Here is a 27,847-nt window from a genome sequence, read left to right on the forward strand (position 1 = left end):
TTAACCTTCCAGCGAATTTGTATGTGAAAAATGCAAATCTGTCTTTAGATGAAGAGAGAGAGCAAAACCCACTTTTGCATTCGACGTGTCGTTGAAAGTTTCGCGAAGCGATAACGGCGGAGGCCCAGGTCGGAAACCGGCGCCGCGGCAGTGCGATTTTGTGTCAACGTAGTCAAGGGTCGACGAAGAGAACGTGAAGCAGCAACGGCAACGGCAACGGAACCCTCGTTGTCGTCGAGGTTGAAACTGGCGGAGGATTTTCGCGAGCTTTTGCCTGTTTTCCGGCTGTTCTTTGGCTGTCACATTACCGTGACAGCAGACAGCGCACTAGAACGCCGGCAACGCCAAGCAACGCCAGCCGACATCCCAACCGAACATTTGTTATTTCTTTTTCATTTACGAAATGGCTAGGTGACAATTTATTCCGCTTGTCAACGCGCCAATGGTATTAGACGCCGAACGATAACAGGAATTCCCAGGAGTTGAATCCCCTGAAGGTGCCTCCAGCTATCCCGCACGTCGAGTCAGATATCAAGAATTTATATATCAACGTTCACGAGACACTAAACACTGAACTCCGTACGGACGCATCATTTTTGTCGAGCTTCCAGAAGCCCCATGTTCTTGTGCCATCTGCATGCATGTCGTATTTTATTTGCCCTCTCTTTGGCACGGAAGTTGGGAAAACTGAAAGCCCAAAAAGCTCCCGCCGAACGGAGGAAAATTCAGTTTCGAGTAGTATTAATTACGGAATGTAAGTCGTGCGGATAAACTAGAGGTGTCCTTGGCCTGAGCCGCCGGGTCTTTGCCTCTGAAGCCGCGAATTCTTGTTTGTGCAAATAACACGGATCGGTATAACAATGCTTACACTTGTTGCTGCGACCCAACGGTTGCTTGGCTTCCAGCGTTCGCGACACTAAGTCGCCAACAACCCGTATCAAGGATCCTGCAGCGGTGCTCCGACGGTTTCTGTTCCAAGGACCGCCGCAAAGACCCGTTGAGCACGCTGAAAGCCTGTACGCAACGCGATGTAACGAATCTGTGATTCACGTAACGCAAAAGAGCGAATCCGCCTCGATTGAAAGTCTCATCACATTTCTACTCATGGGTAGCGGTGTCATAAATGTCAATTGGCAAATTGGTATTTAGGACTTGTATTTCCGATTCGGAGGCGTCGAGAATATTCCGTCTGAAACGATCGAAGGCCGGCATGTATTATTATCGTTCGTATCCGAGGGTGAGAGGCGTCGCCAGGCAAGGGCTGCGATGGCAACGCATGGGTGAGTGGAGAAGTGGATCAGCGAGGGCGAACGAGAGGGGAGGAAGACGTGACAGTTTGTGGATTATGACATAATCGATCCTGGGAGCATGTGGCGATGCCGTTGGGACGGGTGGAATTCCACCGTAGCGAGCCTTATTATTGCCGAGCTGGTTATACTGCCGGGGACTGGAACGACTCGGAATATTGATAAGACTATCCGGCGTCAAACGGAGATTATAAAGAGCAGAACTCGGCGACCTTCGCGTCGTCCCGAAACAACATCATACTCAATTTCCGTGACAGCGATCATTCGCAGGATACACCCTGTGGCGTGGAAAAAGTTTTGTTCGAAGAAGGGTCAATACGATGTCAAGGTACCGAGAAGTTCGACTTCCACAAAGGATAGACGAATAGGAAACTAATCGGGGACGTACGGGGATTTCAATCTAGTTTCACCGCTCCGTTGGTGCGCGGACGATGAAAAGGGGATGGCGAAGTGAGTCAATGGTGTAGAAGTCACCTGCACCGCAGGGTTAACCTAACGTGACGTCAGTTCTCATTAGCAGGGAAGCAAGGTAAAGCCCGAGTCGCGACAACGACAAGAGTGTTCAAAGACGACGACGAAGACGTTCGGAACGTTCGCAACGTCGTCGTTGCCGCCGGTTCGTATGGAAGGAGGCGATTAGCGACGCGCCCGATTACAAATTCAGAAGGCGTCAGCATGTGCTGACACTGATGTCACTCCGGCGGTATCGTGTCGAGTTTATACCGTCGCCGCAGACGTGAGTTTAGTCGTAACGTGTTCCCTCCATCAAGATTCGCCATCAACGACGATCCGTCGCCGTTCCACCTTCTCGCCCTATTTCTCTTTCTCTTTCTTCGACTTTTACTTTTACTTTTACTTTTCTCCATTTCCTCGTCCAGCGCACGGCGCAACTCCGGAATGTAATGACAGGAAATCGGCAATACGAAGCCGACGAGACGAGACCATTGGCGCTGGTGAAGACGACATTATTAAGCACGCCGGAGGCGTCATGGAATAGATGGTCTCAATTTTCCCCCTAAAGAGAAATCTTCGCCGTCAAACGAGAGAAAGAGACTATAACCCTCTCGATTAGGGCGTGTGTCATGGGTGAATAATTCGTCAGACATCGATTTGTCATTTATCCTATTTTCAGAGTGTAACAAATTCAAGGGGACCCAGAATCTGTGAGTAGTGTCGTTTAATAATCAAGTGACGCATTGCTGACGATGAGTTACACGCTGAATTTAAACAGTATCTAACTGTGAGTTCAACACACAAACGATGTATGTTCGAAAAGAATAATTTTCCAAACTCATTTTCATCGGCCAAGTAATGGGCTATTTGTCAGGCTAAATATATCCGCTGCAGTATACGATGGTTAAAACCCTCATCAATTTTGTGTAATGCGTGTCATTAAAAATTCATTTTCTCTTTCACGTATAGCCGGTAATTCTATCTCCCTCCCCCTCTCTCTCTCGATAATACGACGGGGCACGTTCGCCTCGTATTTTCGAATACTCGATCCGCCGCGCCGCCACCTCGAAGAAACTTTCCAATAAATGCCGCACTACCTCTAAACCAGTTCACTATACTAGTTTCGAGTAAAAACATTTAAAATTCAAGATCCGCGCGAAACGTCGCGCATCTTTCATAGTTACTAAAACTCAATCCCGGACTGCAGGTAAAGTAGAAACGTGGTTCCAATGAGATCATCGTACCCTCTCGAAATGTTTCTAAAACGTCCCGCTTACCGATGGGCATCGCGAATTTTCAGCCGATTTTTCTGTCACGACCAACATAAATTAAAAAGAGCCGTTCCGACGTGACGAGCAATATCGGTTAAATTTGCCAACTCTGAAACGCGGGTTAGGAATCCCAAATGTTAATTTGCAAATGTCAACCGCAACATATTTGCTGTAAATTTCTCCGTTAACGTCGCCACGAAACTGGTAACAGTTAGGCAGCCACAGACCGACCAAATTGCTCGAAAACGCCGGTCAACCGAACACGGTTAACGTGTCGCTGATGTGTGTCGAGAGGGGAAAGAAATATCGCTACCCACGCCAAAGAACCGTGAAAATACCCGGTACGATATTTTCGGTGCAGCAAAAGTTTTCAATGACAAATTTATCCCGACCATGTTTTTACTCCATTTTATTTTTATTTTTGCACCCGCTTCTCGGCCCATTCGATGTTTCTTTTTCTTTCCATTTTCCCGCCAAATCCTCACGCGCAGTGAGATACACCTCGGCTGAGGAAATTCTTAGGGGTACATGAGGGGAATGAATGAGTCACCCCATACTGCAGGAGTAATACGTGTGTAGGTTAGTCGTGTAAATCACGTGCGTGCTTCCTTCCTTCCTTCCACCTTCACCCGCGTTGGAAAATAAGCAGTCAGGGGAAAAGGTGGTGGAGGGATATAGAGGATCAGTTTGGAGCAGTTGGACGAACGAACGGACCGATGTGTTTTCCGACTGTTTTCTCACCGCTTCAAGATTGGTTTTCCCCGGGAAATCTTATTGGCGTCTCACCTTATCGCCCCCCTCCCCCCACGACATCTCTGCTCTTTCGTCCCTTTTTCTAAACGTCGCAACGGTCACCACATAGCCACTTTTCTTCCCTTCCGAGAAAATCGGGAAAGTGATTTCTTGACGTCGGTTCGGTACACTTAACCCATTGGTTTACAGTCTGAACTACGAAACCCTTCTTCTCGGAGACTTTCTCTTTCTGTCTCTTTTCGGTTGTGGGGGGGGGGGTTAGGATTTTCACCAGCAAAATAAACTAAAAAATGGATGACAAATTTTTTTAATTGATTTTTTGGATCGAAAGTCTTTCGACTCGTCGACGTTTGCTACCTGGGCGCTTAAATTCTGTACTCGTGTATTCTGCAGTACAGGATTCACGGGGTTTTCACCGTCTAACAATGGAGGGTCCGTTAACGCGCCGGTAACACTGGGGAAAACAGTAAAGTCTTATATACGGTCTGCACGAGTTTCGCGGCTCTTCTACATAACACAATTTCCCTTTTATAGTCGTACGTCGCGTGTTTCGAATGAACCGAACCGTAGGAAGGTTTCTACGACGACATTTATGCGTCTACTAGTTGAGGCTCTTTGGGGAACTTGGCGAAGTTTTTTTTTTTTTTCTAATACATCAATATTCGGTAGGTATACATGCTGACTACTCCAGCTTTGTGTGGCTGAAGTAAAAAATTTTCGAATCGAGTTTAAAGACGTCGTTAGTAAATTATGAAGCCCTTATTCTCGGCAATTCTTTACTCAAAAATGATGAACTGCGATTTGGATACGGAGAGGATGAAAAGCAACGTTACATAACTCATTGCAGATGGAAAAGCATTTTTTGAGTTTCCATAAAGTTCCGATAAGCCGAAAGAAACCTGACCCTGATCACTGAGGCATAATTTTTTAAATGATAAAAGAAAAAAAAAAAAAAAACTCTAAACCCCGTGCGGCCGTTACAAACAAAATAACTTCTCGTAGGTGTCCAAGCGGGCGTATATCTTCTAGGCTAGGAGACTGGAAACGACAGTGTGCGGTGATTCTCACGCGAAAGCTGCTTCACCGCTAGAAGAGAGCTAATTTAGATAATGCGGCTGGACCTATAGTCATAGGTACAAGGTACAAGGTACCGTAGAAAATCAGATACCATGGGGTGGTTTAAGCGCAGCAGTCCAAGTCCTCCTTTCGCACAACGGCTCACCTCGCAAATCCTGTTTAGGTGCGAGGTTGGGCAGGTGGGCGGGGTAGACACGGTATATAAATATAGGCACAACACCATCTACCCACGCAAATTAGGGCGAGGGATGGAAGGGCTAATCTGATTCAATGGGTATAGCTTGTTAATTGCGAAATAATTAGCTGTAGCTTATCATCTAACGTTCCCCAGTATTTCTCAGTGAAACTCGACCCCGTTAATTTTCTGCGGCCAAACGGCTAAGGGTTATAACCTTACAGTCTGCTAGAGCGTAGGAGTCGCGCCTTTTACCGCTTCCTCGCATATCCTTCATCGCCGATAACAACACCGACGTCACTTACCGCCGCTTAGGTCTACACTGCGATCGAATAATGCGCGCTTTGACACTTACCTGTAACAAAAAAAAGAGAAATTTATTAAAAAACAATCGAGTTGTACAATGCTTGAATGCCGTACAATGTCTAAGGTATAATCAAATTTTTTCTAAATGTCACTGGCAGGACGCTTGAAAGAATATACGATCGCATCATCTAGTCACCAAAAAGAAACCGTTCGATACATTTTCATCTAAGCACGTAACGTAGTGCTGCAATCTACAAAATGTGATAATTACGAGTCTATCATAATATATTATATAGTCATCGCAGCTTGTTCTCCTTTCGGTAACATCGATCGGCTGTTTACAGGAAGCGTAAATTACCAGCATCCCTACATTTATAATTACTATGAAACGCTGCACAGCGCACTGGATGTTTGGGGTAGCATAAAGACGAGTGATTTAAAATTCTTCAACAATCACAAGCAGCGAATGATTTCGCATTAACGACCACAGTGTGTGTGAATCACGATAAAGATTACGAATGAGTTTGGTATTCAACCTCAAATACAAACGGTATGATTATTCTTACAAGTTTTTCTCCTGACATTTTAGTAAAATTTTGCAAGTTTTCAATTTCCGACGATAATCCAGTTGTTCCTGACACCGCGTAGTGTAATCTAGAAATCGGGATAGCGCACGGATGTCAGTAATTCCTGAGAGAGAGTAGAATCAATACAGCAACTTGGTGGGAACGCCGAGATCGCATTGCTCGTCCAATCGGTAGAGTTACGCGGAACGGATAATGGCTCGGTTCCAAGGCGTCCCGCCGCTGGATGTTGAGCTGAATCCTTGGCTATCTGAGCCTAACTAACGTTATTAGGTAATTAGATACGTGCCGCGTGCTCGAGGGCGAGAACCGGCCAAGTGGGAGCGGGCCGGAGGAAAAAGCCGGAAACCGACAGAGTGAGCTAGGGAGGGAGGGAGAGCCGAGTGGTGACAAGAGATATTAGGCGCGCTGAGGAGGCATCAGCCTGCGCTGGGACGCTGTTTACACACGGATTACCAACTCGAGCAATTTGCATCCGATAAGCCAGATTATTGTCAGATAAGGCGAGACATGCGAGGGTTTTCTCTGCAGCTTTGTAGGTGAACGCGTGAGCCGAGTAGAGAGAAGCAATTCGAAAAGGCGGGAGATCAATAGGACCGATCGCGGATTGGAATTCGCAATTCCCTGGCATTTCACCTTGATCTGTTAGACAACTGCTGAGTAAGATGTGAATGAAAGAAGGGAAGTCGAAAAAACCAGGACAGTAACAACAGCAGAAGCCACGTTGTGTACTGTCCAAACAACCGGTGAAGTAGGTAACCAACCGATAAAAGTGCAAGGGTAAAGTAAGAAAGACGGAACGGTATTGGCAGAATCGGTTTGATCAGTGTAAGGATCAATGAGAAGAAAATAAGAGACGAAGAAGGACGATGGATCCGTTGAGATTAGCGGTCAACTCTCGGTGCCTTTAGAGCGTGTTCGGAATTGCCTTCAAGTCGAAAGGCCAATGAGTTAGAAAAGGGACGGGGAACCAGAGACCTGAGGAATGGAGTCGAGTGGAGACGCGATGAACCTTTGTGGCGTAAGAAGCTGGTAACTCGAGCTTCGAATGTAACGTCGAAGTATCGAACATGGCGATGCAAAGGGACGGTCGTAGGATCCGATGGAGAAAGAGAGAGAGAGAGAGAGAGAGAAAGAGAGCTTGGCTGGTCGTTTGGCGGATTTGACCGAGAACCGGAGGCTCAGGATTCCATAGGCCAATTCAAAAAATCTCAATCGTCCCGAGGCACCCTTATTCGCGCCTCCAGCTGGCATCTTCGCGAGTTCGAAAGCGGGAATTCCGCTCTTTCCGTGCGCCAGCACGACTAACTGAAATCGGAACGGTTTGGCATCATTTCCGGCAGCGAAGCGAGAGAAGCGACAAAACCGGGGCTTCGTTCTCAGCGAAACGCATAACGGCGTGAACCGAACAAGAGAGTGATATATAGAAAGTTTGCACGAGCCGGGAGTCGCCGGGAAGGAAAGGCGAGAAAATTATCGAGACGACGACGAAAGGAGCCGGCGTCGCATCGGTGGGAAAAGTTTCAGTTGAAGAAATTAGATTTTTACGCTCGGTAATGATCGCCGCGTCGCGTCTCCCGACGAAGATAGCTCCTCTACCTATCCTCCTCCTCCTTCGCCCCCGAGCTGCGCGAAAGTAAACCATTAAAAAGTCAAATTGGTACTTTGTTACTTCTGGCGGAGTAACACGCTAGCGGAAAACTCGACTTCCTCCGGCGAACGGGTAGGTAGTCGCTTTTACCGCGCCCCGGATCGTTGCCTGGTTGCCTTCCATGTTTGTCCCCGTCCAGGCTTGTTAATTTACTCCCTGGAAATGAACTTTTTCTGCATCGCACTTTCGTCCTGCGGGGAAGCAACCGAAAGTCGATTTCACCCGAATACCAGGACGTCGAAGGGTCACCGATATATTTACCCTTCTTCTTTCGACGACTAGAAGAAGTCGTTCCGTTTCACGTGAAGTTTGATTTTTTATCACATCTTTCCTTTCACGATGCACGACACGGACGTGCTCTTCGTAAAGAGATCCGCGTTTTTACTAATTAGAAGTGAAGCAGCAGAGCGAGTCCGAGTTTGTCTGAAGGTGACTGTGGCTTCCAAATATACTTCGCGTACGTGGGATGAAATATTATTGACTGGTGTGAGGGGATTTGAAATTTTCAAGACATTCAAGACTTCGATGAAGACGTTCAAGTATATGATACCTAGAAATGAATGAAGCAGCCCTCGCATGAAGTACCGGAGAGGAATACCTACCGAGAAAATTTCCAACTCAACTTTCAAACTGATTATATGTATTATACATACATCTCAGACCGAAGGTGAATCGGACGAACGAGGCAGCGAGGCTGGGGAAAACGCGTCTCTTTGGGTAGATGATCGTAGCAACGAATTGTAAAACAAAAATACCGAGGCAGCGAAGAACTTTTCCAGGTGAATAAGAAAACGTCAAATTCTAGGGAGGAAAATATATCACAGAGGAAACCAGATTGTTCCGGAAAGCGTGAGATTTATTCTTTTCTTGCATTAAGCCCCGAGCCTTTTCACTTTCATTCTTCCCTGGCTAGGTTCTCTTACGAGCGACGTCGATTGACCGCGACTTTAACCCCGGTCATCAGTCATCCTCCGTCCGACCCTCGTACACTCGAGATTCCCATCGCTATTGTTTCGAGGTTTTTTAGAGAGGAAAAAAGAGACGGCGCGGGGTAAAAATATAAACGGTAAAAAGAAGGAGAAGAAGTGAATAAGAAAAGGGAAATCTCGCGAATTTTCACAATGGAAAATACGTTGCGTACCTACGATTTCACAACTAGTACGGTTGGCTCTGAACCACTTCGTCATTCGGGTCAATGATACTGATGATCAGCGACGCAATCTATAACGGAGCGGAGAGAGGTATGCCATCCGGAGGGGTTAAATGGCCAGGCTTGAACCACATTCATTCCGTGTAAAAGTACATATCCTACACCAATCGATGGAGGGATAATTTGTAGCTTTTCACCAGGGGCGCAATACCTAACGAGAAATCGATACTGCACGCTTGTATACGCAAAGCCTGTACAACACAGATTGGACAACAGATTCGATCCATCCAATTGCCATTCGACTCTACGTTGGTTATGCAGACGCATGAAATTCCGTTGTCTAGACTCGATATCTGGATGAATCTATAACGTGTAATAAAAAATTGACGAACATCACCTTCGAATTCGGAAAGTCTTCGCGGCGTCGTAAATCACGAGAATATCTGCACTCGATCGACGTGTATTTTTATATCCTTTCATTTTGGCTAGAGATTCAAGCAGCGGTGCCAGCGCAATTCGTTGATTATCGTCAGCGAAAATTTTCTTCTATTTTTCTGCGATATTGTTCGCTCTTCGGTAAGTTGACGAGGAGGAAAATTATCATCATTAGGTTCGCTGCAATTTCAAGTAAAAGCGTGATCGTCGCAGCGGCGAGGCTCGTAAAATGCAAATTTGAATACCGAAGAATGATGAAAAAATAATAATAATTTGAAACGGCGTTGCTGTATCTCCGATCCGTCTATTCTATAGGTACAAGCTACATCCGTCGCTGACAACGATTCTTGTAGGAAACCCGATAAAAAGGGTATCGCATAATATAATGCGCATTGTGACGCGGAGATGCGACCCGAGGTTGTATTGAGTTGAAGGCGAGAGGTCGAAAAAAGGGTGGGACAGAATGCGGAAGGTTCGACAATATTCTACATCGTGCTGTTTCATTTTCCATTTTTTCCTTTCATCCTTCTTCTACAAACGAAAAAAAAAAAAAAAAAAAGAAAAAAGATCAGATTCGAGGAGAATTCATGCGTGCAGAATCACATAAAGAAAATCGGGGTCTAGACGCGTGAAATTTGTGCCTCTCATTTTTCGGGACGGTATGCCGTCTATAAAAGAAAAAAAAGGTTACTATATATAGTACATATACGTACGGCGGGAAGATAGGGTGAATTCTCGATGCCTCAAAACGGGACTAGACACAGCTCTTACTTTTGAAAATAGGTCGTCAACTTTTCCGTCGTGAAATCACTTTCCTGGTATACCTTATACCTAAGGAGGGTGACGCGGGATTTTATGATACTCGGGTCTGCATGTGGGGTGAAAACCGGAGACGGGGAAACAATGGTCGAGGTAATAAGGGAAAAAAAAGGAACAAAAAAAGGAAGTAAAAAGACGACGTGTATACACTTGACGGCGCTTCAGTCCGCCAATCGATCCAGGATCCATGTGTTGTACCTTGTGTGCTTGGTCGGGGTGGCCAGATGTGGACGTGGATCTAAACAGTGAACTGGAGCGGCGCCGTGAGCACTCACTCCGGGTAACTTCTGCGTCCCTGGCTTATCCTCTCTTACCAACACCTTGGCCACACTCGCATAGCAGTGCGAAATATCGAGTGCGTACCCAATTTGTACGTCACGGTAGGACTAGAACTCGTCGTCGTTGTTTCGTTAAGACGCATCGCGTGCTTGGATGAATTAATAGTACCGGAGAACAGGATGGACGTTGAAGAAAAATGATTGTCGACATGTTTTGCCAATTCAATTTACCTCCAAACTTTTAACAGCATGACGAGGTCCAGAAGCGTTACCCGACTTTCATGATACCAATATATAAAGTTGTCGTTATTCATGTCACGGCATATTACAAGAAAGTGATAATCGTAATAGATGTACAGGTGATTCAGCGAGAGCCGATTGTCCATAGGTAAAATTAGAACTTGCGCAACGTTCGTTGCGTAACAACATCGAGAGTATGGAAACGACGTATTTCGGACGAAGCCTCTCATTGTCGTTTACCAGACTGTGAATTCGTGACCGTTTCCCGAACAACGGTTTACCTTATATCTATACTTCCAGAGAGGCGGATTCGCGACTCGACGCGACGGCTGATGAAGTTCATCTGGAACGTCTCGGTAACGAGACGTCTCGTCTCGTCTCGTCTTGAAACTACAAAAGACGATACTGTGCAACAAGAGAGAAGATCTCAGTCGAGGGGAATCGGTTGCAGGCTAATAGAGGAAAAAAAAAAAAAGAAGTATATCGAAAAGCGGTCTTTGAATGACGTGAATCTTCGATCGATCGAAGGGGATATGGAGTGTGAAGAAGAAGAGGAAGAAGAAAAAGAAGGCAAGGTAGTAGCGAAAGCGCGTTATTGTAACCCGAAAAGAAACAATACAACGTTTAAGCTAACGGAGGCGAGTGGCAGGTTGACCGCAACGTTGCGCGAAACCTACAACAATAATTTGTCACCCGACAATCTCTCGGCCAGGCATCTGATGCCCAACATCCGGTAAACTCGAGAATTATGACGACAAATAGGCGAAAACGAGGGGCGCGGCCGGTTCGCGGGTCCGCAACCCTTCAAACTCGACACCCACGTATGCATCAGCGACACACGGAACCTGAGGGTTCCCTGATGTTTGCGATCCCCGGATGGCGGCGAACGGCATGCGGGTTGGCCACGGTGCTCCGGGGATTGGATGCCGGTTCGCACTCCGCGGTGCCGTCGTCGTCGTCGTCGGGGGTGGATTTCGAGGAAGAAGGAAAGCTCGAGGTAGCCGACTAACGATAATTTCTCCCTGGCGTCACGTGCCCGTAATATAAATCACCCCGTTCCAGGCTCCGCCACGGCCCCCACAATTACCTAATACGCTGGGTCGGGGTCGAGGCCGGGCTGCCGGAACGCTCTTCGAGCCCTCGGTTTCCGCCTCCGGGGTGCCGATCCACCGCCCCCGGACCACTCGGAACGGGCGCTAACTTACGGATGCGATCCAATGGTAATAATAGATGTAGAGACGCGGAAGACCGAGAGGAACGATCCCACCGCTGCCACCGACCGCGAGGGTTGATGAAGACGGGCGTGTTCCTCGTCTCGAGGAGACGCCGCTGATGTCGTCGTCGCGGACGGTGGTCAGGATCGCGGCGAGAAGATGCGAACCGGCTAAACGCTCCGCTATTTGCGGATTAATCAACCAAGATCCCTGCCTCCCGCGTCTACGTCTCGTCGAAGGCGGGCGTAGTTTGCGGCCGGCTTCAATCGTCGGCATTCGCCCAGTCAAAGGGCGTCTCTCGAACTTCCTAGCCAGACGATGTGACCGCCTCTGTGTGCCTAGCCTTCTGTACCTAGATATCTATACATATAGTACATATGCATATATCTAGGCCACTACTATGAACGGATGGCGGAGAGAGAGCGAGAGAGAAAGACGCTTTCGTGTACGCGTCGCGGCCAAACTAGGCGGTCGCAAGACAAACAGAGACGCTTCGGCGTAATTCAACCTCGTCCCCTTCAGGTGACACCCCCGCATTTCACCCGCTGCCACGCCACGCTTTGCTGCCTGCACAACTTTCCATCGAGGCGTGAGATATGTGGTCCGGAAAACACAAGGCAACTAGCTGCTGCTGCTGCTGCTGCTGCTGGTGATGGTGGTGGTGGTGGTACTGTACACCCTTGGGACCAGAATTTAAACCACTTCCAGTTCGAGGGAGCAATTTTTCAAAACCGTGAACCAAGTTCGGAACTTCTTAGGGACGAGAATAAAACGACTGTCCGAATTCGCACGGTGACAAGGTATCCTACCTCAGTAGCGTATCTTTTTTTAACACTTATCTCGAAAGATCTCTTGAAAGAAAAAGTTTCCAAACACCGGTTTCAATTTCGGGCACAACGGTCGTTTCGAGCACTCGGTCGTTTGTCCGGCAGAAATAGTGCAACGCACCGAGAAAAGAAATGTTTAGTAAGAAAAGAAAAAAAAGGAAGGGGGGGGGGGCAAAGGGGGCATAGGGGGTGAGGGGATGATGGGTTCAACCGGTTAAACGGCGAAATTGGCTGCACGACGAATTTACACGAGTACGGATGAAATCGGGAAATTCGAAATCGCTTTGATCCCCAACAGCGGGAATTGGACCGAAGTAAAGCTCAGGAAAACTGCCCACGTTTCCAGGTTTTTACACCTTCCCTTTTCGGGAATATCGTATTAAGGACGGCCGTCTGACCTGGGTCAGAGTTGAATGTTTACCTATGGGTATTATGGGATAGTGAAAAAAAGACCCTTGTGTACCCTCGCCGTCAGCGAGCCCTCCCCGATTCTCCGGCGAACGGGTGACCAGTCTTATCGAGAGCGCAAACAAGCAAAGGGATCCGGAGGGATGTACCACGGGTGCCTGCGCAGCCCGAAGTCACACACTTCGCAAGTTTTTTTTCCGATGTCTAAATTAGCTACTCGTGAAGGAAAATCACCGCTACGTGTATTCTGTCGTAAGAGTGACGTGAATTCAAGTAATGAACCGGAGAAGAAACGAGAAGGATAATTTGAGATTTAAAAAAAAAAAAAAGAAAACCACACATCCCGCGAAGTTTCAACAATTTTTCGAAGTATGCGAGGGGAGATCCTCGAAAGAGCGACTGCGGGCAGGACAACAGAAACTGAAAGAGGAATGCGCGACCCACTCCTCTCAAGTTCCCCGATCCGGATCCTTGCGAAGCGAAGCGAAACCGGCTCCAAACTTGGCCCAAGACTCCCGGGATCTTGGCGGGAAATCCACGAGAATGTGCGGATCGTTGGTTACAAGCGTAACCGCTGCAAATCCGCCTGCAAATCCAACCCCCCCCCCCCGCGCCGAAATTCCAAAGTCGGGGATCGTGACAGAATCACGTTAACAGGGTTTACACGTTTGTTACTGTAGCTTCTCCCTGAACAAAGGTGCAGCGTTTTGTCGAGAATGTGATTCCCCCGGTATTGATATATTTCAAAAACACAGTTATTCCGCCCCCGTCAATCGACTATTTTCATAAAATTAGTGAAAATTTGTACCTGGTAATCGGCATCGACTAAACGTGCACAAGTTAACTATTCAACTTTTGCAGCCGTAGGAGATGAGGGGAAAAAAAAATAAATAAAAATTCGGAAACTATATCGCAGCTCAAGATTACGAGTGAAAATAGTCATGTAATAAAATTGCGTTGTTGCAAGAAATTTTCACGTTTTTTAAAGGCTTGCTCTCGGCGTGTCGTCTAATTTTAAACGAATATTTCCCCGATTTCGACTCATATCGTAATCTCAGTTCCCGCACGTGAAAGTTTTCCTCACCGAGAAACTTCGGGCAGCGTACCCAAATCGATGGTGATAAAGACCACTCTACTCCAGCACAATTCTCTCTTTCCCTCCTTCTGTCCGCTGCTATCCTCTTTGCCTCTCTCAAACTCCCCTCGAATCTTGTTCTTGTTCTAGTTCTCGTTCCCGGTCTCTCCCTCTCATCCGCTTTGTCTCCGGTATTCGAAACCACGTCAATGAATATCTCAAGACAATCGTACGGGGCTTAACAAATTATACGCTATACAGGGTGGTTGCGATTTGACGCTGTAACCGCGACCTATTCGACAAAAATCCTGAATCCCTTTCGCAGAAAATGGTGTAAAATATCGCATGCAACAATTTGGAAATATTCCAACGTACGCACTCGTTCCTGTAAGAAACCTTCATTTGTTAACTTGGCTCCATCGCGACCCGCGCGAGCGTTATCGAATCGGACGCACATAGCATGCCAAACGTGTAATTCACAGGGTACCGTGTATCTAATCTAACCGGATGTTTTAAAATTGGCGTGTAATGTGTAGGTGGTCGGGCACTATCGCAGCGCGCACGCCTGTAAGCGAGTTGATTTTTGTACACCGCGCAAAGTTTCCTCACTCGATAATGACAGAGGTGTACGCGCAAGAGATTCCACGACCAGACCGAGTCTGAGGTGAAAATAATAAAAAGCATAATCGAAAGGCTCCTGAATAACAAACAAAACGGGGGAGAAAAAAAAAACCGTCTATGTACACACACTCCAAGTATCGCTACGACCGGAGCCGCTCGATCCGGAGGGTTGGCCCCTAACGGAATTATTCGAGGGGTTAAATCACCCCGAAGATTGAATTCTCGATCCCGGGAAGGGGCGTCGCGTCGCCTCGGTTCGCGGTCGGAGTCCATCCCCTTTAAGGAACGACGTCGCGACGCGTGTGTAAAAATATCCCAATAGGGAAGATGCTGAACTCAACGCAGCCGGAGCTTAGAATGCTTAGAAACTCGGTGTTTTCGTTGAAACGAGACAGTCAAGCCCACGTAGAGATAAGGTTGCGTGCTAAATATGCACAGTATAAAAAATAGGAACATCGCATTATACAGTTGTAGCAAGAATCGCTTCAGAGAATAGGAACGACTAAGCAGCGCATCGTTAATACCTATGTAACGTTACCGTACATCACATCGGACTCGAAGCTTTGCGAGTACGAAGTTAGCAACGTTTAGGAAAAATCGTTACTTTCCACCTTTAGGAATGTCTGAAATTTGGTAAACCGTGATAAGAAAAAGAAATTAAAAACATACATTTATTTCGAAAAACCGACTCCTTGAGATTTTTTTACATCAAAGTTAATAACTTCAGCCTCGTAAACTTTACCGATACAGTGGAGTACCCGCTCTTTTCCCCCAAGGCTAAAGTGACAAAAATTTGGTTAAATCTCACGGTAGACCGACAGGTGAAATAATGCCAGGTATATTTGGACCACCGTAAACAAAAGTAGATCCGCTCGTGGCAATAAATATAAGCAGCTTTCTAGGTAGAAGATTTCCGATTTACCCGACGTTCGAGACTCGGTACTTTGCGACGAACGCGACAACAACGACAAGTTCGTTTTTCACCCTCGCACCGGTCTCTTTACCCGACATGGTTCACGGGAAGTGGGACTCACCATTGCGTCCTTGAGGTGGTCGACCGGCTGCAGGAGGACCGTTGCGGTGGCCGAATTCGGGCCCCGTATGTGCGGAACGGCGACGGCCGCAGTCGCGGCTGACACGACGCTCGCCGTGCAGGTGCAGGTGCAAGTGCAGGCGAGGTTGCAGCCCTGCTGACCGAGGAGATGGCTCGCAACCCCTGGCGGGGGCAGGGGCACCGCACCTCCCGGCACGAACGAGTACGAATGAAAATACGTGGTGAACCGGGTCTGACTTGCACCGCGCTCAATCTTAGCGTTTTCCGCGTACCCCTCGGGGCGATGCGAGAACGCCTTGGTTCCGGCCTCCGGAAAACGCCGGGACGCTGCGAAACCCGGAGCAACGCGGCCCGGCCGGATCACCCCGCAACTCCCCGTCGACGAACCGCACCACAGTTTGCACTCGATTCTGATCACCACGCGCCACTGGCCGCCTTCACTTTCCCGCTCTTTCTTTATTCCTTTCCTTTATTCTTGTTATTCTTGTTGTTAGTATTATTATCGTTATTATATCAACACTTGATTCGTCACCTGCACTTTCGGCGAGATTTTTTTCTTTCTTTCTTCTTTTTTTTTAAAAAAATTTCTTTTATACGTGTAATATAACGTGTGGTATTATGATATGTGTAATAACGTTGATTATACAGGGATGATTTTTCGTATTTTTTTTTTTTTTGTTTAGTGTACTTCTTCTCGGATGCTGGGAACGTTTTTTGTCGTTTCTTATTTTTTTTTGTTTTGTTTCGTTTTTTTTTTTTTCTTTTTTTTTTTAGACAGAATTCGTTTCGGAACTCGATTCACGGATCAACGTTACAGATGGATATGTGTCGTCGGGTTGAATTTGATGAATTTTCTAACTATGGTCTAAACCTCTTACGTGCGAATGATTTGTCGAAAGATAGTTTTTTTTTTTCCCCCTCTACCACCTAGGTTTATGCGATAAGGATAGTTACAAGCTTACGCTGTTTATTGCTGGGATGTACGAATGAACCTTTTCACCGATTCAATGATAACCTTAAGCTTTTCAACGAGGACCTTGGAGATACGATTGTCCGCGTTGTTTTATTTAACGGCTACGGAGTGCGATTTGAGGGGACAACAGGCTGCGATCGTGCCGACACGTACGAATATGTATGTGCAGATTTTCGGTTCCACCCTGTTGTACTTTATTTTTCGTCACCTTCAGAATCTACGTTTCTAAATGAAATTTCGGTCCGAGACGCAGACGCGAGAGTGTAATTTATCTATCGGGGTTTCCCTTTTTCTTTTCTAAATTCCGAACGCGCGTGTCTTTGACAAAGTTAATTTTAACCGTCTAATATAATTGAAACGACGTAGGTATACGGAGTACAGCGACGACTACGACATTCACGCTACGTAACAAATATGCGTAACTCGTTCGGGATTTATAAACGAGATTTCCTACCGGATGTGGTTTTTCTTATTTATGTACATACAAGAGCGGAATGATTATTTAGAGAGAAAAGTTACGGGGGCTTGTGTAAGCGGGTAGGATTGATTGCGGGGGCGATAATACGTACGACGATACCGCACGATAGTGTGTTATAGAAATATAACGATTAACCCTCGGTATAGTTATTACAATTTTACATGTGTATGCGTGTATAGATATATTTATGTACGTGTATATATGTGTATATATATATATGTGTGTATATATATATATTTATTGATTTGTTTAATTCTTCATTCATTCACTTATCTATATATATATATATATACGTGGGTGTGTATATTAAAAAGTACAAAGTATGTCTAATAGAACTAGGTGAAAATGATTGTCAGAATTAAAATCTCTCGCCTGACATATAAACGTGGGCCAAGAGTTTTCAGCGATATGACGATTGTGCGAGTAGAATATAACTTTAGACCATCAGGTTCCTGTCTGACTGTCTTTCTTTCCTATTCCCTTCTTTCTATCCTCTTTCGATATAAACTTTGCTAGATATGCTATTCGGTCATCAAAAGTGGTTTATACATGTAATTGTATAAAGAATTTCGCGTACATACGTGTATAATAGTAACAGTAATATGTAGGCTGGAGATCACATGCGTGTAATAATATAGACAGATATTCCCTATCTTAACATTACGTTATTCAGATTCAACGGTTATACTATTTATTTTATTTATACCTTTACTCTATCGAATTAATTATTAACCGTATATTTGTTATTTAATTTATTCACTACTTTTCTTGATTGTCTTAACGCGATTCTTTTCTTTACCTACATAAATTTTAACCTATACAATTAATTTAATTTTTATACCAATATGTGTGTGGCTGATTGGGTGCGCGCAAGTGTGTGTTTATACATGTATATATATAAATACATACGTATTTATGTATACAATACCATATATATATACATATATAAAGAATTGTCAAACTGTCCGATAACTACCTTATACTCTAATAATACTTCGAGGGTGTCGTGTGCTTCGTGTTTGTAACTTTTCTATATCTTTCCTTCTTTCCTTCTTTCTATATTTCTTTTTTTTTTTTTTTTCTACGCTGTTACGATCTCAAGTTTAATAATCTAAAACAGGAAAGCGGAGGATTTTTTGTTAGTGTAAACGAGTATTCGTACGTGAAAATAGATGCGAGAGGAGTGATTAGAATAATAAAAAAACAACAACAACAACAACAACCACAAATATTCTCGTCACTAATTGAGGATAGAGACGCAAGACCAGTGACTTACGTCTTTTTGTAAATATGCTTTCCTTCGTTTGATTGATCGGTTAAGTTGCAATTCTGTTGACTGGCTTTAGCCAGATACATAAATATACTTGGTTTTTTTTTTTTTTTAATCTCTTCCTTCCCTTCTAACGTTGACTACATCCACGACGTGTGATATACACACGTACTTTTGTATACATATAACAAAACGCACGCGTTAACCTCAATGTTTAAAACTTCGAATCCCTTCTCCCTCTCCCTCGGTTTTACAGATTTTTTTTGTTTAAGAATTTCAGTTAGAACGGTATTACGAATTCCGATCAATTTCAATTTACACTATATTTTGCAAATATACAAATATTATACATAAACAGGCGAATCGTCGATTATCGTTCTTCGTTAATCTTCCTTTGTGTTTTTTTGTTTAACGTTTGCCCGTTGTTTTTCGTTTTTTTTTTTCCTTTTTTTTTACGCCGAAGATTTCGACTTGTTACAGAGATGCAGACGGGTATTTCAGAGACGGTACATAATACAGGAATAGGCAAAGAAGTAAGTAATATGCTGTCTACGGTTGAGAAAATTTTTCTTTCTTTTTTTTTTTTTTTTGCTTTCTGAGGGGGACGGGGCTGATTAGATGGAAAAAAGCGAAGCGACGCGACGATCGTTACGTTATTGTGCTTTTCTCTTTTCGGCTTGCAAATGCGTTGCGAATAGTTGATTTTACTTATATTATCAATATTATTGCTAATATTTTTATTGTTCTGCGAATATTATTATTGTTATTATTGTTATTATTACCAGTGCAGTGTACCTGTTGATTAATGTTATATATATATATATATATATATATATTTTTTTTTAAAATATTTTCGTTTTCTCTCTATAGAAGTAAGAAAAAAGGTTGTTGTGCGAACGATCCTGTCTCCTTTCTTCACGTTAACAGATACAACAAACAGGGTATGTGTATATATACATATATATATATATCAGTTTCTCAGTTGCACGCTGATTTTCAACTTCTCCCCGTCTTCGGATTATTCCTCTTCTTCTATTTCTTCTTCGTATTTTTCTCCTTTTACCGCGTTCTCCTCCGTACTTCCGTTCCGACAGATCGTTTAATGCGGTGTGCCAAGAAGAAGAAGAAGATGAAAAAAAAAAAAAAAAAAACGTAAAGTAAACGAATAACCAGTGATAAATATTATCTTTATTATTATCCCGTAGATTGCGTTATGCTGTAGGTTAAACCGTTGCGTGGCGCGTGGCGAGAGAATACATATATATATATATATATATGTACGTATGTATATGTTTATTTGTTAATTTTAATTTTTTTTTTTTTTTTTTGTTGTTGTTGTTGTATTAGTAGAGGTGGTGGTGTGTGGTGGCGGTGGTGTCGGTGATGTTGTTAGTTAGCGAACAGGCAGGCGTTGGGAAAGATTTGAAAATGGAACGATTAAGGAGCGTCCTACTCGATCGCCTAGCTTGACACAACTGGCATCCGCGGAGCACGGGCTGTCGGCTGGCAAGCCTCGTTTCAAACGCGGCCTCCCACCGCGGGCTGCTCGCCCCGAGTTCTCCAATCGACGTCGAGACCTCGCCGAACTTTTCCGAACGCCTCCGAGCGCCCCCGGATAACCCCTCGCGAAAGCTTCTAGCCCGCGGGGCGAGCTTGCGAATTGCGAAATCCCCTTCCCTCTAGTCCCACCCCCCCCCCCCCCCCCCCCGCCCCCGCCACTCCGCCATCCTTCCGCCCCTCCGGGTCACCCGGTGTCCGGCGTTCCCTGTGCGTCAGAAAATTAATAATTGATATTCCGGCTACGCCGGTGGTGACTTACCTACTACCCACACCCGCTTGAAATGCTACGGAGCTTTTGAAAACGTGCATGATATACGCGAATGCGGCTACGACCAAGTCGACGAAAACTCGGCGAGGTGCTTGCTCCGACGAGCGAAAGAAATTTTTTTAAAATAACACAGACTTTTATTACGATAGTTTATAAGCAGCGTAAGGCCGGCCGCCGCTCGTTTTAATTATTAACAGGTGAAAGAGAGTAGCACGTCTCGAAACAACTTACCCTTTCAGACGTTGCGGCGGATTATCCAACCTTTGGTGCAAGGGTACAAGGAGCGGTGATTATTTTGTGAAATAAACGATTACTTTGCGTCGGAGACGAAGTGCGGTCAGCTGGATGGTGTTAATGACTATTCGGACTTTCTGCGGAGCATAATTTTGTTTTTGTGTCGTACGCGGGTTGCCGACCGCGAATGAATATTAAAAGAGGAATTGAAAGATGTTCATTTTTGACAAAATCACTTCCAGGTTCGAAGCTCGGTTCTAGAAAAGTACGGCATTTTTGCGGGCATTTTGGATATCACAAAAAAACTATACATATTTCCACTGGTATTTTGTCTTGAAAATATTTCTGCGAGTTTAAGGAAGTCACAGTTATTTCTTGTCATAAAAAATATAGGTATACGTTGTTTCCTCCGGTTTCTCGATCTCGGTGGTATTTCGGACTCGGGAATTTATCTCTACGGGCACATTCTGCGGTACGATTGTTTCGGAGAAGAAAACTGTAGAATTCGTCAAGCCATATTACAAACGATCTCGACTCTTCGAAAATCAATGAACTAAAACTGAAACTAATGAAAGTAAATCTGTCGTGATGAAAATTCGTCCCTAATATACGAATCCTCGAGTCCTTTAATTATTCTTCAATCTCGAATGTATCGTGCACGTACATTTACAAACTTACAGTAATTACTTTGAAAAACTGTACTTTCTTGTTTGAAGAATCTTTTCTCTCTTTCTTTGCTTCGTCATTATACATAAGTACATGCGTTACGAGAAAAGAACATGACGTGTTACGGCATGAAAGTCACGGCAAAATATCATCTCATGTGGATTTCATAAGGTGCATCAGATGCGAATGGCGCGGGCGTTTCAGCGGCAGCAAGAGCAGCGAGCGTTGCAACGTATCCGTTTTATTATTCAGTATAGACCTCGGAGATTACGCGAGATATGCCGTGCATGGGATTTCCGCGAGTTCCTGAGGGAAGAAGGAGGAGGTGCCCTAATCTTGGAGAAGTTTTACTTTCCATGCATCTCTGAGACGATGGATAAATAGCGCAGAGATTTAGCAGCTAAGGAAATACTCGAGTTTCACCCTCTGCGGTCACCCCTCACAAAATTGGCGACTATTCGCGTCACGTCGTAAAAAATTTCACTCACAATTAACAGAGAAATCCGAGTACGACAATTTTCCAATGTACGGAGAAAATAGCGGACGTTCGTTTGTCGGGCGAGTTTTACCTCCCCTGCAGCACGCTGCAAAAACGCCGGCGGCTAAGCGACGTGACCGAGACGAAATTGAAATTTAATTTTACATTAATTGAAATTCCCAGATGACTGCGCGGCGCCTGCGCCCGAAACAATTAAAGACGTTTCAAAGAAGCCCCCGGGATGCGTTGTTTCGAGTGTCTCTGCTGGCCGCAAGTTCTTTTACACAACGGGATTATTTGCACCGAATTAGGTCGATTCATTCCCCGCATTTTTCGCGGACACAACGCTGAGCACCTGAGGCTAATTGTTCTGAATTTTTCAAAGCACCCTCTCATGAAACTTCATTTATACATTTATACACCGTCCCTCTCACATTCAATTCGACGTTATTCTTTTTTAATTACAGTTGTATCGTACTATAATTTATTACATTTGATTGAAACATCGATCGAAAGGTCTTTCACAAAAATTTTTCCTCCACCTACTATACGGTAGGTACGTAAATTTTTTTAACGTACCCTAGACGAGAGCATGAGTTTTTAACTAGCGACTCCATATAATTAGGTACTAAGCCGTCACAACGACGAGGCGTAAAGAAAAAAAAGCGTTTTTTCGCAGGGGTTAAAGACGTCGAAGAATATGTTTCATAGAATGTTCATTCGAAGTGACGAAATTTCTTACACCGCGATATCAACGGTAAATTAATCACAACCAGCGGGACGAATTGTGATTAATCGCCAGTCTCGATCCGATAAACAGAAAAATGCTAATCCAATTCCCACCACCTTCGTTACACCCCTGCATCAGCACCAACGATCTCGGAGCTTTCATAAACTCGGTGCAAAATCAGGCACCGTCTGGTCGCCGTTCGAGGGTGTATTATACGAAGGCAAATAAAGGCAGATCAAATAAACCAAGAGCCAGTAATTACAGTGATAATTACCAAGGGTCGTACGACAGCCGAGCTTTCTCAAGTAGCCTGCAGAAGCAGGAGTAAAAGCCAAAGCAAAAGCAGCAGCAGCAGCAGCAGCAGCGACGGATTAGGGCGGCTCCGCTGGTGATATTTGGACAAAGCTTAAATTCCGCGGCTTTCCGCAGGATTGTCATGCGAGCGACGCTGTATATTATACGGGGTTTATCGTCCGCACAACCGTTTGAAAACAAGACTTCGTTCCTCCTCTCTTACCGGCCTGGCTGGCATGCCGTAGAGCGGCGGATAGACGAGGTGGGCATATATAAATGTAAAGTAATCTCGAGCCCGGAGCGAGTTGGTTAATCCGTTAGAACTACGCCGTTCCGGTTGTCGAAACCGCCCCCAATTACAATATACCCACCAGCATCATATTCTATATCTGCGTATATATTTGCACGGTACATATTATATATATACACACACACGCACACACGCATATACATGCCATTTCCAGAATTATCATCCGCACCCTGTTATATAACGTAGGGAAATTTGATCACCGTTCGTTGTAGGCACTCTTCCAGCCAAGATACATAGATACGTATATATGTATAATATGTACGTAGACTTTGCTCGGGTATCGAATGGTGATTTTGATCGCTCGGTGAAATTTTTTTTCACCTACGCAGAGGAAGATACGTGTACACATGTAAATGCCGTAAAAATCTGTTCCGTTTATTAATCATCGCCGTTATCTCGCGTTGTAGCTATTTCATACGTGTGTGTACCGGAAATGGTAGTATTTGTGTACACGTACATGTGCAGGGAGAGCCGAGAGATTGGTCGAAGGTTAAACCTTTGACGAGTGAGTTACAAAAGGGATCGTGCCCCGCCTTCGGTGATTTATACCCAGCTGATAATTCGTCCGGTATTGTATACGTATACGGGTATTTATACAAAATATTATACGCGGACTGATCAATCGTCGTCAAAATAATCGGGGAATCGTGTTTCGCATCGTTTTATCCAAGCTTCGCGGGACGTTGTTCCGAAAAATGTCAATTTCCAAATTCAACTCCGCTTTTAGCCGATTTAATCGTACCAAAAATTCATTTTCACTTTACAGAGAAATTCACGAAGTGATTCAAATTAATTATTAAAGCGGATACGTTCGTTAATTTCATGCTGTATAATTATTTTAAATATGTTCAAACTATGAATTCAAATTTCTACATTCAATCGAACAAGTCAATGGCTAAAAGCTCTCTAACGAATCAAACAAGTTTTATACATTGGCAAATGATCACCGTTGAAAAAATTCACCCATCACTATAGATTTCGGATTAAAAACTTCTACACATTACGTAATAATTCTGAAGTTCATAGGCAGTAGCTCGAGAGATTGCCTGACTTTCGCCAATTTTGCATGTTTTTACAACAAGCCTGAATTTATAGTTGAAGCGTTTAAAGCTCGTCGAAGAGGCGAGAAAATCGTCGGGCTAAAGTGTCGAGATAAAGAAAATTTTCCAACTAGCTTTAGAAAAAGTGAACATGGGCTGACCGCACGACATCCGACATTCTAGAAACTCGCGTGTGCCTAATTTTCTAATCTCTGTCGCGACAAAGCGGCTTGCTCGAGGCGGAGCTTATACATAAATAGTTGAAAACTATACGCACATATGTGCAAGGACTAACAATAAGGTACGAAGGGCGAAAGTAGGTAAGGTAAGTAGGTACGATATTAGTTCAGGAAAACGGATTTAATATTCTAGGCAAACTGTTTTATGCGCTCACCCCTACCTCCCTCTCTCTCTCACTCTGTCTCTCTCTCACTCTGTCTCTCTCTCACTCTGTCTCTCTCTCTCTCTCTCTCTCACTCTCTTTTGCTCCCTATTCTTCTCGCTCCCCGAAAGGCAAATACAGCCTGGCGCAGCACTATGCAGATTACAAAATCGCATCTTACGGGGGATTAACTCGACCTAATCTAACCTAACTTAATCCCCCCCTCCACCGCCACTCATTTCACCCCACGCTCCTTATATACACTATGCATTTTTATTTCGTATATTAAATGATGTTCAAAAATATGTGAAAATCTAAGGCTTCAGAAAAATGGAACGCCCCGTGTGTAATAGCCTAATAAACAAAATCATTTTACTTGTTTTTTCCATTCCCGTGGTCGATGTATTTTACAATCAACAACTTCATTACGATCTTTCTCGCACAGCAGGTTAATTTTTATTTTTTTTTCTCAACTTCTAGAATACCGAAAAAAAAAAAAAAAATCGAAGATCAGACGGCATTCATTTTACTCTGCGCACCGACGTGAGAATTACTCTATAAACTGTACTTTTTGGTCGTTTGTTTCTATCTAAAAAATATTTCCCACCTTCAATGTGCTCGACGTGTAATTAACGACTAAAAAATATACCTGATAACATTAAAATACATTTTCTTTTGTCGCAATAGCTCGGATTACTTTCTCGATTAATTCATTTTTCTCCGAACACCCAATTCCGGAATATAATTGACCTAAAGAATTGTTTCGACAACTCTACGTAAAAAAAAAAAAAAGAAGCGATTTTTCCCTGTTCTACAAAATGGTATCTAAATAAAGCGGCATTCCGTTCGAAAAAAAAGCTGTTTCCAGTGATCCGTAGAGAAATGGAAAGACTCGAGGAGAACAAGTTTACCTCGGCGAATAAGGGAAATTGAATAAAATCCAGAAACTCTAAACTAGATGCAGAGACCCCGACAGTATAAGCCGTACGATAACACGAAGGTCGTTTTGATGCCCCATTTCGGTTTGTAGGACGCGTAGGATGCTGCAGCAGCATGACGCTTGCGAGAAAACGGGGAAGTTTCGTGGAGAATTTACCAGTGTCTGCCAGCAGCAGTCGTGGCGTCACGCCGCGTGCGTGCGTTTGTCGAGAAACGACGGGGATCCAGGAGAAGGACGAGGAGGAGGAGGAGGAGGAGGAAGAGGAGGAGGAGGAGGAGAGAGGGACATGCGCGGTGAATTTGCGAGGCACAAGCGGGAGCTTGAATCATTCGACGATGCCGCGGCATCGAAAACGGCGACCAGGCGTCTCGGTTGGCCAAGCTAAAGGGTGAAAAACCAAAGAGCTATGCAAAAAGATGACTGAATGCACTGTATTCCAGGTCACGCATGAACATTTAAAAGAAGAAAAGCACCGTTTGCCACCCATTTCAACGAAATCGCTGGATGTCGTAACAATCCTGACCGCGTGTCCGTTTTATGTATCAAAAAGTACAGGGCGGATAAAATTTCGAAGCATTTACACATTGGAAAATGTATTTAATACAATTAGTTTATCGAAAACATTTACTCAGTGGTCACGATCAATTTTCAGTAGCTAATACAGCTAGTTCGGTATTACAGGTAAATTTTTAGCATTGCTGAAACATTTTTCCAACATTGTCAAGAATCACATTGCAGTAAAATCGAGTGAGATCTTCTTGAAAAATAGTAATTCTGTCACTGCCATGTAGCGTAGATTCTTGAATATTTTTATATTTTTGTCTTTTTTGGAAAAAATAATTTTTACTTTCGGAGCTGCGGCAATGACTTTAAACTTTGCCACTGCAGACCTTCGAAAAGGTACAAACTATGTAGGTACGTAAGATTTGATGCGCCGGTTGATCGTGACGACAAACTTGGTAACTTTACCGAAGTACTAATCTCAGTGGTATCCTAGCCTTAGCGCGATAACATCCCTTACCGCCGAACGAAGTCGACCGAAACATGCAGGGGCTAGTCGTTGGCCTTTGGTCATCAGTCGACGGGACAGCTCGAGCCAACTCGAGTCGATGCTGCGAAGGAAGAGGGAATCCCCTGCGAGATTGGCGTCAGTGGTAAAGGTACCGTGTAGATCAGGATCTATAACTCTTTCGTCTTGCAGTCTTGCAGATCTTCGGTAGCGGCGCCTCGGCGTGAGGATCGCGCGGGAGGTAAAGGGGTGAGATGGCGAGGGTGTAAGGGTGTAGGGGAGGGGTAATCGGCCTGCTGGGAGTCAGCGGGGATGGCGAGTCGGTCGAGGAATGGAAAACAGCAGTAACTCAAGGAGTCGCGAAGGGGGATTGTTACCGGAGCCGGCCAATCGGGTTCCTTCGAATTTCGGAAACCGCCGGCGGAAGTCCCCCCCCGCCCCCCTCGCGCCGCCGACGTTACCCGTCTGCTCGGGGTCACTTGGGGTTTAAATAAATAAAGAGAGCCGCGGAGAGAAGCCGGTCCGCCCGGGAGCCATGCATCAACCCCTATTACCTCGGGCAGCCTAACTACTCGTCCGGCGTCCAACTAAAATCTGCATAATATCGAGCCACCGCCGACGACTCGGTATCCGGCGTCCGTTCCGTCATTCCGCCGACGAGGGGATTCCCTGAGAAGATACGTGGAAAAAGCTACGAGGATCCTGATCCTGGGGGCTCAGCTGCCGCGTCATTCGCAGGAACTAACAATCCAGGGGCGATACCGCGAGAATCGTATTAGCCGCGGATAATGAGTCGGAAACTGTTTGCTTTGCGATTTTGAAAAAAGCGTCGGCGAAATATCCGTCCGATAAGTCGGGGCGAGAGATATTTCCTGGAAAACTGCGATATTGTGTACCTGAAATATTCCGTCCGATCGTGTTATACGCTAGACGAGGTAGGGCGACTATATCGAAACGACTCTACAAATAAATTAAGAGACACTTAATCCGCAAACTTAATTTCCATCCGTAATCGAGCGAGTTGCAGCCACGCTTTGGCCGCTGCAGCTAAACTCGTCGGAGATTAATTCCGACCTGGTAAGGTGAAAAAAATGTAAATAAGAGAAATAAAAAAAAAAAAGCAAAGAAGAGAAAAGAAAAAAACCACATTTCCGACATTCCAGAGCAAACAACCCCCAGTTCAAACATCTGCGGCTTGATGGATTTAATTCGCGGCAGGAAACTCGAACGGATTCCGATCGTATATAACGATGAGAGGATCGAATTCTTGGGAAATGATTTAATCTTTGAGTAGATACTGTATACGTTTAACGTATTTTTATTTTATTTTTTTTTCCCCTTTTTTTTCTCTCCCACTTTTGAGGAAATCGGACGAATATCCGTTGAAAACCTCGAACGCAGAGGGTGAAGGTGTGTCAAATTGAATGAGGCGATGATTTTTTCCTGACCGAAGAACCGCGACGACGTGCGGACCGGCGGTTGCACAGGAAGCAGCGGGGGATCCGAGATGACAAAAA

General features: G+C 44.8%; 1 protein-coding gene across 8 annotated transcripts in view; it reads right to left on the reverse strand.

The window, feature by feature from the left end:
* Positions 1-27,847, reverse strand: part of LOC107222479 (polypyrimidine tract-binding protein 1) — a 371,006-nt gene that overhangs the window by 149,457 nt on the left and 193,702 nt on the right. The window contains exon 1 of one of the 8 annotated variants that reach the window (XM_046738244.1): positions 15,679-19,903. The exons of the other annotated variants lie outside the window; for them this stretch is intronic. Coding sequence (XP_046594200.1) covers positions 15,679-15,681 — 3 coding nt within the window. The 5' untranslated portion in view covers positions 15,682-19,903. Of the gene's footprint in view, positions 1-15,678; positions 19,904-27,847 lie in introns of those variants that run through there. 8 annotated transcript variants of the gene reach the window in all.

This window comes from Neodiprion lecontei, chromosome 4, assembly GCF_021901455.1.
Source record: "Neodiprion lecontei isolate iyNeoLeco1 chromosome 4, iyNeoLeco1.1, whole genome shotgun sequence".
Lineage (NCBI taxonomy): Eukaryota > Metazoa > Arthropoda > Insecta > Hymenoptera > Diprionidae > Neodiprion > Neodiprion lecontei.